General features: G+C 36.6%; 1 protein-coding gene across 1 annotated transcript in view; it reads right to left on the minus strand.

Annotated features, from left to right (window-relative positions):
* CPNE8 (copine 8) overlaps window positions 1–13,673 on the minus strand; it is a 231,885-nt gene that overhangs the window by 39,724 nt on the left and 178,488 nt on the right. Inside the window, exons 14-15 of the mRNA XM_026449597.2 lie at window positions 10,756–10,802; window positions 1,821–2,002 (exon numbers count right to left, since the gene is read on the minus strand). Coding sequence (XP_026305382.1) covers window positions 1,821–2,002; window positions 10,756–10,802 — 229 coding nt within the window. The remainder of the gene's footprint in view (window positions 1–1,820; window positions 2,003–10,755; window positions 10,803–13,673) is intronic.

A 13,673-nucleotide genomic window follows, 5' to 3' on the forward strand; every position in this document is an offset into this window, starting at 1 on the left:
GCAGGACAAGCTGAGTAAAGCCTCTTTTATAAGGGCCTTAATTTCATTCATGAGGGCGAAGCCCTTGCAGACTAACTAGCTCTTAATGGCCTCACTTAATACTATTACATTAGCAGCACCTGAACTGTGGAGAGGCCAGATTGAAACCCTAGCAATATGGAGCCTATATGTGTTTTAACTGGGCTCAAAGAACAAATTAATGCCGGGCACAATGGCTCACACCTGCAATCCCAGCACTTTGGGAGGCTGAGGCAAGCAAATTGCTTGAGCCCAGGAGTTTGAGACCAGCCTGGCCAATGCAGCGAAATCCCATCTCTACTAAAAATACAAAAAATAGCCAGGTGTTATGCATGCCTGTAATTCTAGCTACTTGGGAAGCTGAGGCACGAGAACTGCTTGAACCGGAGAGGCAGAGGTTGCAGTGAGTCGAGATCTCACTACTGCACTCCAGCCTGGGCAACAGAGCAAGGCTCTGTCTCAAAAAAAAAAAAAAAAAGTAAGGCACAAATCCTTCCTTAACAGTACAGGTTGAGTATCCCGTACCTGAAACCAGGAGTGTTTCAGATTTTGAATTTCTTTCTTTGGATTTTAAAATATTTATATAATTACCAGTTGAGCTTCTCAAATCTGAATATCCAAAATCCAAATTGCTCTGATGAGTGTTTCCTTTCAGTATCTTACTGAGTTCAAAAAGTTTCAGATTTTGGAACATTTACTTTTCTGATTTGGGAGGCTCAACCAGTATATATTTGTATAGGTTTGATTACAAGGAATGACCACAGAGGCAGGAAAGGCAGCAAAGGAGAGAATTACAGAGACAGAGAAAGGGAAAAATTCGAGGGTGAGAAGAAACATATGAAAGGAAAATTAATAAACCTCATTAAGTTTAACACAATTATTTCTTTTCTTAGGTTTTAAAAATTATGGTACATTACAGATAGCCACACATTCTTTGATACTCCTCCCACTGAAAAGTGAAGGTTAATTCCTCTACCTTGAAACTGGGATGGTCTTATTAACTTGCCTGACTAATAGGATGTTGCAGAAATAACATTTTGGTACTTCTAAGAATATGATATAAATATCCTTGGAGTTTCTGTCCTAGACTTTTAGATTACTCGCCCTGGAAAAGCTAGCTGCTACATAAGAAATCATACTACAATGAGACCACTATACAGTTATGAAGCCCTCCATAACTACAGAGACAGGCCATATATAAAACAAGGGAGAGTTGTCCCGGCAACCCCAGTTTTTCAGCTATGCAAGCTCAGGCCCAAGACATGAATGAACATGAACAAACATGTGGGAGACATATCAGCCCCAGAAGACATAACATGGAGAAGATCTAAGGAATTCAAAAGACAGCCAGAACTAAGTTGAAAAATGTGGCCCCAATCACCAGTTCCAGGCATCTGTAGCCATTCAAGTCACCTAAGCTGAGACTCCAGGTACTGCAAAGCAAAAATGCGCTATCTCCCATTATATTCTGCTTGAATTCCTGAGGCACAAATCATAAGCAGAATAGAATGGCATTGTTTGATATCTCCAAGTTTCAGGAAGGTTTGTTAGCAAGCAATAGATAACCAAAATAGACCCCCTATTTGTAAATCAGGTGGGTGCACTTCAGGTAGATTTATGGCTAAGCTATTTAGCTGTCCTTTTTCCCATTAAGTTCACACTCCAAAGTCAATTACTAACCAAACTTAAGCTACAGTCAGAAAAGCTTGCTACATGACTGACTAAAGAATAAGCACCAAAGCAATATTAAAAGGTCTAACATTAATTTTTCAAAACATCAAATCCTTTTGACAAATTCTTACCAGCGCAAATTCGTGAGATATCCTTCCATCTGGAGGCAGTTTTGCACCAAAACCTAGAGCTGGAAACATTTTATCACTGTCATAATCTTGAACGATTTCTCCCACTGCTTTTAGTGCCATACCATAGGCATTCAGTTGGTAAGGATTCATGTAGTGGAGGGAAGTGGGCTGAGCAGGGTTGCCTGATGACAGAACACATATTTCAAACATATGCAATTCGGCTAAATACATTTAACAAGATTTTTCTTAGTGTCTATTTCAGAATGAAATATTCAAAATTATGTCTTTCTGCCTATATACAGTGTGTCAAATCATTTCTTTTTGGATGGATATTAACATAGGAATATTTGTTACATTATATTAGGCATATAGAAAGTTCTAAGATATGCCAAAGCATTTGCAGAATTTTTCAGAAATGATTCTTATTTTCAATGTCACAGGCTATTTTTGAGTTTTTGTTCCGGTAGTATAAAAGTACTTTTGTTAATCTTATTTTATTATAATCTTTAACTTTTAAACAAAATCATGCGCCTTTAGCTTGAATCCTTATGCCTATGGCAAGATGACCCAATAGATTTAATGGACTTCAATAATTATGAAGGCTTTGTAATGTTTTATCACCAATATAAACTGAATATTTGAGAAATATCCCAATTTAGCACTTAAAAAAGGGAAGCATAGTGATTTTCAAGTGCAGGCTGATTAAATATCTAGATCTAAAAAATTATTCACAACTTTTGAACTAGACATTAAGCTAGGAGCCAGAGGCCAGAGTCAAGTCTTGCCATTTGTACGGCAGCCTCTATAAAATAAATCCTACCACTGTGTTTACCAGGAGGACAAAATGAGATTACATGTTTAAAAGTGATTAAAAATAATAAAGCACCATAGAATTGTAAGTTGAACTGCTACAGTTATTATGGTCTGGGTCATCCAGAAGGTTGTGAATTTCAAAGTGCTCATACTGTGTAGGATGTTGCATTTGAATAGCGATGAAATTAAGAGAAAGCGTAATGTATTAATATGTGCTACCACTCAAACACATTGAGATTCATATCAAGTTGCCCTAATTACCAGCATCAAGGCAGCCTGAAAGTCCATTTGGTTTCTTAAGTGAAAATGGAAAGTTAAATGAGACTAGACTCCTAACAGCACATAAAGCTCAATTTTACATTAAAGCATTGATTGCCTGAGGAAGAAAGGGCTCAGGGCATAGTTTTTCTGATAAGGAAAAAAAATAAAAATAAAAAGCACTTGAGATCCAGAGAGAAACAAAATAAAGATCTCCCCTTGGGTTATCTGACAGGTAATTATACACATAATATTTTTGCCCTAAAAACAATTAATTGCGCTTTTTTTTTTTAAAAAAAATATCTATTTCCAAGAGTTACTAGCATTCAGGGGCTGGCTCCACAGAACAAAATCACTAAAAAAGTATCTTCTGACCAAAATGGCCTAATGTTCCCCTCAACTTCACGAAACTTGTAGAAAGTTTCTTCTGGACTATAAGACCCTGATTGCTCTTTTCTTAGACCTCTCACTTTAGAAAACTTGCAATTGTAAATTCTTCCTTTGCCCCTTTGAGATGTAAATCTTCTACAACCAAGGAGTATCTTTCTCAAGGACATGGAAGGCATCCCTTTGAAATATAAACATCCAGAAAAACAGCAGCCCTATTTTCCAGTCTCCATGAGAAGATAGACGCCTAACTTCAATAAGCACCAATTAGCAAACAGAGATGGCCTAAGCACACAAACCAACTTCCGTGCTAATGTCCTCTAGGACTTTTCCAGTAGCTCACCTCAGCAAGCCAAACACTCCAACCTTTTGTTTTGGAGTAGATGAGTTCAATTTTTGTCTTCTATTGTAATAGTCCTGACTCCTTTGCAATGGTCTTAAAGCCTTTCTTGCCTTTTTAATGTGTCCAGTGTGATTTTTTTCTTTGACATTTCCTCCTAAAGTAGCGACTTTGCCACTTGATCCACAGCCCAGTGGAATCAGAGATAAAAAATACCATTACTAAACTAAATGGTTATTTAACACAACTCTCATGCCTGAAATCCTAGCACTCTGGGAGGCTGAGGTGGGTGGATAGCTTGAGCCCAGGAGTTCACAACCAGCCTGGCCAACATGGTGAAACCCTGCCTCTACAAAAAATACAAAAATCAGCTGGGTGTGGTGGCATATGCCTGTAGTCTCAGCTGCTCAGGAAGCTGAGATGTGGGAGATCACTTGAGCCCGGGAGGTCAAGGGTTCAGTGAGCCCCTGATAGTGCCACTGTACTCCAGCCTGAGCAACACAGCAAGGCCCTGTCTCAGAAACAAACATAAACAAACAAACAAACAAACACTTCCCTCAACTCTCAAAGTCACAAATATAGAAGAGTTTTAACCCAATGGTGACAGTATGGCAAATACTTTTACTTCACTATGAAAACTGTAAATAAAAAAATACAATTAATACCCCAGAACATACAAACATTTTAACCTATCATGCATAGCTGGGCCCCTTGTACCCATACAAAGATGTCACCTCTTTCCAGCATCTTCCTCTACGCCAGTCTCTTCACATTACTGCTAATGATACTTTCCCTCCCACCTCTACCTGTCCTGAAATTCACCTTCTCCTCCTCCAACTTATGTCTCACACATACTAGACAACCCTCTTTGTTTATTCCAGTCCTTACTGTCTTTTCTCTTATACTGTTACGGATCTTGTGTTCTGTACCAAAAAAAAAAAAAAAAAAAAAGGCAATTTAAAGTATTGAGTCAACTCCTTGAGTCTGGGACAGTGTTTGTATTTCCTCTGTATCTGCAAAGATGCTTATAAACAATAAATTTGTAGTGGGGTAATAACATTGGGGCCCAACTAATAGCCATAATAATTATAACATGGAACCTAACATGCATCGACCACTTGATGCCATAGCTCACTTAATCCTTTTAACAAACTGACAATACGGATACTTTTATTATACCCAATATTATCAAAATTATATCTGATTTTGCTTTAGAGACGTACTATGCCTTTGTAAGAAAATCACAGTTCAATAGAATATTTTTAACAGTTTATTGGGACGTAATGACATAAGTTACATATTAACCATTTAAAATATATAATTCAGCTGGGCATGGTGGCTCATGCCTGTAATCCCAGCACTTTGGGAGGCCAAGGTGGGTGGATTGCTTTGAGTTCAGAAGTTCGAGACCAGCCTGGGCAACATGGTGAAATCTCATATTTACAAAAACACAAAAATTAGCTAGGAGTTGGTGACATGTGCCTCTAGTCCCAGCTACTTGGGAGGCTGAGGCTGGAGAATCACTTGAGCCCTGGAAGTAGAGGTTGCAGTGAGCTGAGATTGCACCACTGTACTCCAGTCTGGGTGACAGAGTGAGACCCCCTCTCAAAAAACAAAACAAAATAAGACAAAACAAAGAACAATTCAATGATGGTTAGTATATTCATAGTTATGTGCAATCATCACTATAGTGAATTTTAGAACATTTTCATCACTTCAAAAAGAAACTGTACCCATTAGTTACCACCCTAGCCCTAAACAATGAATCAACATCTTTGTGTCTCCGATTTGCCTCTTCTTGACAGTTCATAAAAACAGAATCACATAATATATCATCTTTTGTAACTAGCTGCTTTCACTTAGCTTACAGATCTCAACTATCGTCTATATTGTATCATGCATGTATTAGTGCTTTATTATTGTTTATTGCAGAATAGTATTCTATTGTATGGATTTTCTTTATCATTTATCACTTGTTAGACATTTGGGTTGCTTCCACAATTGGGATATTATGCTGTTATATATATTCATGTACAAGTTTTTGTGCTGACATATGTTTTTATGTCTCTTGAGTACATATCTAGGAATGAAATTGCTGGGTCATATGGCAACTCTATATTTAACAATGTGAGGAACTTAGCAAAGTGTTTTTCTAAAGTGGCTGTACCATTTTACATTCCTACTGATATAGTTTGGATGTTTGTCCCCTCCAAATCTCAATGTTGGTGATGGGGCCTGGTGGGAGGTGTTTAGGTCATGGGGTAGGATCCCCCATGAATGGCTTGGTACCATCTTCATGGTAATGAGGGAGTTCTCACTCTGTTAGTTCATGTGAGAGGTGGTTGTTAAAAAGAGCATGGTACCTCCTCCTCCTCTCTCTCTCTCTTGCTCCCACCATGTAATATGCTGGATGCCCCTTTGCATTCCATCATGACTGAAAGCTTCCTGGGTCTCACGAGAAGCCAAGCAAATGCTGGTGCCATGCTTATGCAGCCTGCAGAACTGTGAGATAAATAAACCTACTTTCTTTACAAATTACCCGGTCTCAGGTATTCCTTTACAGCAATGCAAATGAACTAACACAACCACCAACAATGTTAGGAGAATTCTGATTTCTTCATTTCGTCACCAGCACTTGTTATTTGACTGTTTTCTTATAGTCACCCTAGTGGGTATGAAATGATATCTCATTATAGTTTTGATTTGGATCTCCTGATGCCTAAGTTGGCCAAGAATCATTTCATGTGCTTATAGGCCACTTTGTATATTCTTCTTTGGAGAAATCTCTATTTAGATCCTTTGCCCACTTTTAACACTGGATTATTTGTCTTTTTTATTGAATTGTAAGTTATTTATATATTCTAGATTCAAGTCCCTCATGAGATGTATGATTTTCAAACATTTTTTCCACTCTGGGGGATGTCTTTTCATGTTCTTGATAGTGTCCTTCAAAGCATAAGAAGTTTTGATTTTGAAGTTCATTTTATCTATTTTGTTGTTGTTGTTGCTCATGAATTTGGTGTCTTATTTAAGAATCAACTGGCAAATCCGAGGTCATGAAGATGCAGCCCTGTTTTCTTCTGAGAATTATATAGCATTAGCTTTTACATTTAAGTATTTGATCCACTTTGAGTTAATTTTTGTATGTGGGAAGAGTCCAATTTCATGCTTTTGCATGTGGCTATCCAGTTGTCCCAGCACCATTTGCTAAGAAGACCAGTCTTCCTGCATTGCATTGTTTTGGTATTATTCTTGAAATCAGTTGACCTTAGACATCAGGGTTTACTTCTGGAAACTTGTATCCATTTCACTGATCTGTATAATCATCTTTATGCCAATAGGACACCGTCTTACTTACTGTTGCTTTGTAGTAAGTTTTAAAAGTGAGAAATATGACTCCTCCTACTTCAACGTTCTTTTTCAAGTTTGCTTTAGCTCTTTTGGGTCCTTTGCAATTTCATATTAATTTCCATATGAATTTCCTGCAAAAGGTCCTTTCAGACTTTGATAAGGATTGCTTTAAATAAATTTCATGTTAATTTCCATATGAATTTCTTCCACAACGTCCTTTCAGATTTTGATAAAGATTGCTTTAAATCTGTAGATCACTTTGGTGAACAGTGCCACCTTAATAGTGTGGAGTCTTCTAATCCATGAGCATGGCTGGTTTTTCTCTTTATTTTGATTTTTAATTTATCTCAACAATTTTTTTTTTCAGAAAATAGTTTGCACTTATCTTGTTTCAGAGTCGTTGGACTATAAGTTTTGCACTTCTCTTGTTTTCCATTCTTTTAACCATTATTTGTTTATTTTATGAACAGGTATTCACAATTTCACAATCAGTATACTATAAAAAGATTTCCATAAAGAAGTTATGCTCCAATGTTCTTAGGTCACCTAATTGACTGGTGCTAGTCACCTTCTGTTAGTTCATTATGTATACTTCTAATATTTATGCATTTATATTGTTATGTGCCCCGATTTTTATATAAAGGGCAGCACACTGATAACTGATAACTCTGTTCTCTACTTTGGTCTTTTCATTTAACAATATATCTTAGAAGTCTTTCCATATTAGTAGAAAGAATGGTCCACTTTCCTTTCTTCTCTCTTTTTCCCCTACCCACCCTCCCTTCCTGCCTTCCTTCCTTCCTTTCCCTCATCATTCTTTCCTTTTGGTGGCTGCATAGTGTTTCATTCTGTGGCTGAACCACAGCTTATTTCACCAGTACCCAGCTGGTATACTCTATGAAGCTTTCTGATTTTTTTTTTTTTTTTTTTTTTTACAAATTACTATGAACTATGGCATTTTCTGTGAGTGCAGGTTATTCTGTATTACATATATTTCCAGAAGAAGAATTGCTAGTTACATTTATTCATAAATATAATATTCCTTTTGATACTATGATAAATTGTTTTCTGAATTTCATTTTCTAATTGTTTCTTGAAAGTGCGTAAAAGAACTAAGTTTTATATATTGATCTTCTATCCTGAAAACTTGCTGAACTTATTTCTTGGTTATAGTAGATTTACAGTGGATTCCTTAGGGTTTTCTGTATACAAGATCATGCCATCTGCAATAAGGATACTTTTATTTCTCCCCTTCTTATCTGGATATTTTGTATTTAGTTTTCTTGCCTAATGGCCTTGGCTACAACCTGCAGTATAATGTTGGATAGAAGAGGTGGGAGCATACCTTCTTGTCTTGTTTTTCATCTCAGGAGGAAAATGTCAAGCTTTTCACCACTAAGTATCATGTTATTTGTGGACTTTACATAGATTCCCTCATTGGATTAGGAAATCCCTTTCTGTTTCTAGTTTGTTGAGTGTTTTTAACATGAAAGTGCACTGGACTTTGTAAAATGCATTTTCTGCATCAATTGAGATGATCGTGTGGTTTCAGTGTTTTCTTCTATCGAGAGGGTGTTGATAACGGTTTGGCTGTGTCCCCACCCAAATTTCATCTTGAACTGTAGCTCCCATAATTCCCATGTGCCATGGGAAAGGCCTGGTGGGAGGGAATTGAATCATAGGGGTGGGTCTTCCCCATGCTATTCTCATGATAGTGAATAAGTCTCATAAGAGCTGATGGTTTTATAAAGGGGAATCCCCTTGCAAATGCTCTCTTGCCTGCTACCATGTAAGACATAACTTTGTTCCTCATTCTCCTTCTGTCATGATTGTGAGGCCTCCCTAGCCCTGTAGAACTGTGAGTGAATTAAACCTCTTTCCTTTATAAATTACCCAGTCTTGGGTATATCTTTATTAGCAGCATTAAATAAGACTAATACAGGTGTGTTATGTTATTTGATTTTTCAATATTAAAAATCTTCTCATTGCAAGGACAAATCTTACTTTGTTAGGGTGTATAATTCTCTTGGTATCGAGATAATATTAACCTCACAAAATGAGCTGGGAAGTAACCTTCTTTCATATTTCAGAAGAGTCTGTGAAGAATTGGAATTAATTCCTCTTTAGATATTTGTTAGAACTGACCAATGAAGCTCCCTGGCCCTAGGTTGAGATTAATCTTGTGGATAGTCTTCTAAAAACCACTAATTCAGTCATTTTACTGGTTATAGGTCTACTCTGATTATCTGTTTCTTCTCAAGTCAATGTTTCTTCTCAAATCAAAAATGTTTGTCTTTTTATTGAATAAATTCTTATCTTAGTAATTGTGCTAGTATTTATCAGTGAACAAAATATAGTATTTTAAAGCGTTGAATTTTAGGTATTATTTCTTTTTGTTTGCTTGTTTTATTTTGTTTTGTTTTTCAGATGGAGTCTCACTGTCGCCCAGTTTGGAGTACAGTGGTGCAATCTTGGCTCACTGCAACCTCTGCCTCTTGGCTTCAAGCAATTCTCCTGCCTCAGCCTCCTGAGTAGCTGGGACTTCAGGTGTGCACCACCATGCTTGGCTAACTTTTGCATTTTTAGTAGAGATGGGGTTCACCATGTTGGCCATACTGGTCTCAAACTACTGACCTCAGGTGATCCACCCCCCTCAGCCTCCCAAAGTGCTGGTATTACAGGCATGAGCCACCATGCCTGGCCTTAGGTATTATTTCTATGTTCTGTATTATGCTGAATAAAACACGAGTAAAAATGATTAATGGAAACCACACTGTTGGAGAATGAACGTGACATGCAGTGAAAGCTGAATTAGAGTCTGGTCTTATCTGTAGTTCTAACTCTAGAACTAACAAGCCAAGTGTGTTTATTAGTAAAAAGATTTCCTAGATCTGAGGGTCCTCACTTGTATAAAAGGAGGGTTCAATTAAGTGATTTCTAAGGTACTTTGTTCCCTAAAGTTTCTTTTATTTTGTAAAATGTGAATCATTGTGAGATAAATATGAAATAAAGACAATATAAGGTGGGACCCATAGATATAATAAGCCATTTGAAAGAAAAAATAGACAAATATAAACTAGTGGCACTTTCTGGTAAAAGTCACATAATGAGGTTCACATTCTGATGATACATAATAACTAATTTCAAATGATTGTTCTGTTTGAAATAAAGTTGCTTCAACATAAAATTCCACTATCTTTTTTTTCTTAAAAGGTTTAATACATAAATTATGAATATCCATACATGGACGGTTACATATCAGTCCCTCTAAGTGAATTAGATATTAATACGTTAACATGAGTAATTATTAAAAATTAATAATTGAGTAAATGTGAACCAATTTTATAAAGGACAGATACTATTGAATTATATTTATATAAATTCATACACACAAAAGTACTGTAAAAATGAGGATTATCACTTGATACACTTCAGAATTATAGTTATATAAAGAAAAGAACAGAGGGTAGGAGAATGGGTCAGAGATATACAATAGGCTTCAGTATATCTAAAATTTGTATTCTTTTAAACACATGTAAAACAATGACAATATTTCAATATATAATAAATCCGAATGATACTATTAGCATTTTTGTTATATTATTTCTAGGCTTTTGTATATCTGAACTATTTCACAACATTAAAAAGAAAAATTTATGTATATATTTTATATGGAAAACTTCAGAAGTATATGAATATAGGAATAAATTAACACTCATGAAAATAAAAATTTATTTTTCATGTAATTGCTGATGATTTTTATCAGGGGATAACCAAACCACTCACCATTTGATGCTGTAAAATCAATAGCCACTGTGAAATTGATTTGCGTCCTGGAATAGAAGTAAACAAGAATCATTGATAATGAAATAACCTGATAAAAGGAGTTTCTTTTCCATTTGGGTTATATGTTTTAATGTCACTAATTTCTCAAACGTTAATTAAGAGCAATATATTACAGTACATATTGTTTAGCATCAGAAAGGCAGTTTTACATAGTGAGAACTTGGCAAAAATATATTTATAGTTACATATATTTATAGTCACAGAAAAGGAAAACTAAAGTCTCAGGAATAAAAGTAGCTCCTATTTTGGAGTATGATAACTAAGTAAGTGACTCAAAACAAAGTAGTCAAAATGCAAATAATTGTTTTCCAGCCTCAATGCCACCATTTATTATTATCTGTTTCCAAAATTGTTCTGTAGTAATCATGAAATTAGCATGCCCTTGAAAGTGTTGCATTGCTAAAATCATCTCTAATAATGTCATTCCTTAAACTAATTCTATTTGACAATCCCCCAAACACAAGATTTTCTCCAGCATCCCTTCCTGATAAAACTCACAAGAAGCTAGGTGTTGAAGGAACACTCCGTGAAATAATAAGGGCCATCTACGACAAATTCACAGCCAATATCATACTGAATGGGCAAAAACTGGAAACATTCCTCTTGAGAACTGGAACAAGCCAAGGATGCCCACTCTCACCACTCCTATTCCACACAGTACTGGAAGAGCGGGCCAGAGCAATTCGGCAAGAGAAAGAAATAAAAGGCATCCAAATGGGAAAATAAGTCAAACCATCTCTCTTCATGGACCATACGATTCTATACCTAGAAAATCCTAAATACTATACTAAAAGGCTCTTGGAACTGATAAATTCTGCAAAGTCTCAGGATACAAAATCATGTACAAAAATCAGTAGCATATTGCCGGGTGCGGTGGCTCAAGCCTGTAATCCCAGCACTTTGGGAGGCCGAGGCGGGCGGATCACGAGGTCAGGAGATCGAGACCATCCTGGCGAACACAGTGAAACCCGTCTCTACTAAAAAATACAAAAAAACTAGCCGGGCAAGGTGGTGGGTGCCTGTAGTCCCAGCTACTCGGGAGGCTGAGGCAGGAGAATGGCGTGAACCCGGGAGGCGGAGCTTGCAGTGAGCTGAGATCAGGCCACTGCACTCCAGCCTGGGCAACAGAGTGAGACTCCGTCTCAAAAAAAAAAAAAAAAATCAGTAGCATATTTATACAACAGTAACGTTCAAGCTGAGGGCTAAATGAAGAATGCAATCCCATTCACAAGAGTGACACACAAAAAATAAATATATATAGGAATAAATCCAACCAAGGCAGTGAAATATACTACCAGGAGAACCATAAAACACTTCAAAAGAAATCATAGAACATACAAAAGAAAAAACATTCCATACTCATGCATTGGAACAATCAAAATTATTACAATGGCCACACTGCCCAAAACAATCTAAATATTCAATGTTATTCCTATCAAACTACTAACGTCACTTTTCACAGAATTGGGAAAAACTATTCTAAAGTTCCTAGGGAACCCAGAAAGAGCCTGAAGAGTCAAAGCAATCTTAAGCAAAAAGAACAAAGCCAGAGGCATCACATTACCTGACTTTTTAGTATAAGACTAACCAAAACAGCATAGCACTGGTACAAAAACAGACACACAGACCAATGGAACAGAATAGAGAGCTCAGAGATAAAGCTGCACATCTATAGATAACTGATCTTGGACAAAGTTGACTAAAATAAGCAATGGGGAAATTTACTGAACAGCATTTTATTGAATAGCATCTATTTAATATATGGTGCTAGAATAACTGGCTGGCCACATGCAGAAGAATGAAACTTGACCCCTACCTTTCACCATATACAAAAATTATTAAATCAAGAAGGATTAAAGATTTAAGTACGAGACCTGAAACTATAATTATCCTAGAAGAAAACCTTGAAAACACCATTCTGGATATTGGCCTTGGGAAATAATTTATGACTAAATTCTCAAAAGTAATCATAACAAAAACAAAATTGATGAGTAGGACCTAATTAATCTAAAGAGCATCTGCACAACAAAAGAAACTATCAATAGGGTGAACAGACAACCTAAAGAATGGGAGAAAATATTCACAAACTATGCATCTGACGAAAGTCTGATATCCAGAATCTACAAGGAACTTAAACCAACAAGCAAAAAACCCAATTAAAAAATGGGCAAAAGACATGAACAGACACTTCTAAACTAGACAACATACATGGAAAAATGCTCCACACCAGTAATCATCAGAGAAATGCAGATCACAAGCACAATGAGATAACATCTCACGTTAGTCAGAATGGCTCTTACAATAGTGTCAAAAAACAACAGAGGTTGGCCAGGCTGTGGAAGAAAGGGAAGAATGCTTATACAATGTTGATGAGAATGTAAACTAGTTCCAGCCACTGTGGAAAGCAGTTTGGAGTTTTCTCAAAGAACTTAGAACTACCACTGGACTCAGCAATCCCATTACTGGGCATATACTCAAAATAAAACAAATCATTTTACCAAAAAGACACATGCACTCCATGTTCATTGTAGCATCATTCAGAATAGTGAAGACATGGAGCCAACCTAGGTGCTCATCAACAGTGGATTAGATATAAAAAAAAGTGGTACATACACACCATGGAATGCTACACAGCCACAAAAAAGAATAAAGTCATGCCCTTTGCTGCAACTTGGATATAGCTGGAGGCCAATACCCCAGGCAAATTAATGCATGGACAGAAAGCAAACACCACACATTCTTCCCTATAAGTGTGAGCTAAACATTGGGTACTCATGGACATAAAGATGGCAACAACAGACACTGGTGACTACTAGAGGAGAGAGGGAAGAAGGATGTCTTGAGGGCTGAAAAATGAA

The sequence above is a fragment of the Piliocolobus tephrosceles genome, chromosome 10 (genome assembly GCF_002776525.5).
Source record: "Piliocolobus tephrosceles isolate RC106 chromosome 10, ASM277652v3, whole genome shotgun sequence".
NCBI classification, from domain to species: Eukaryota; Metazoa; Chordata; class Mammalia; order Primates; family Cercopithecidae; genus Piliocolobus; species Piliocolobus tephrosceles.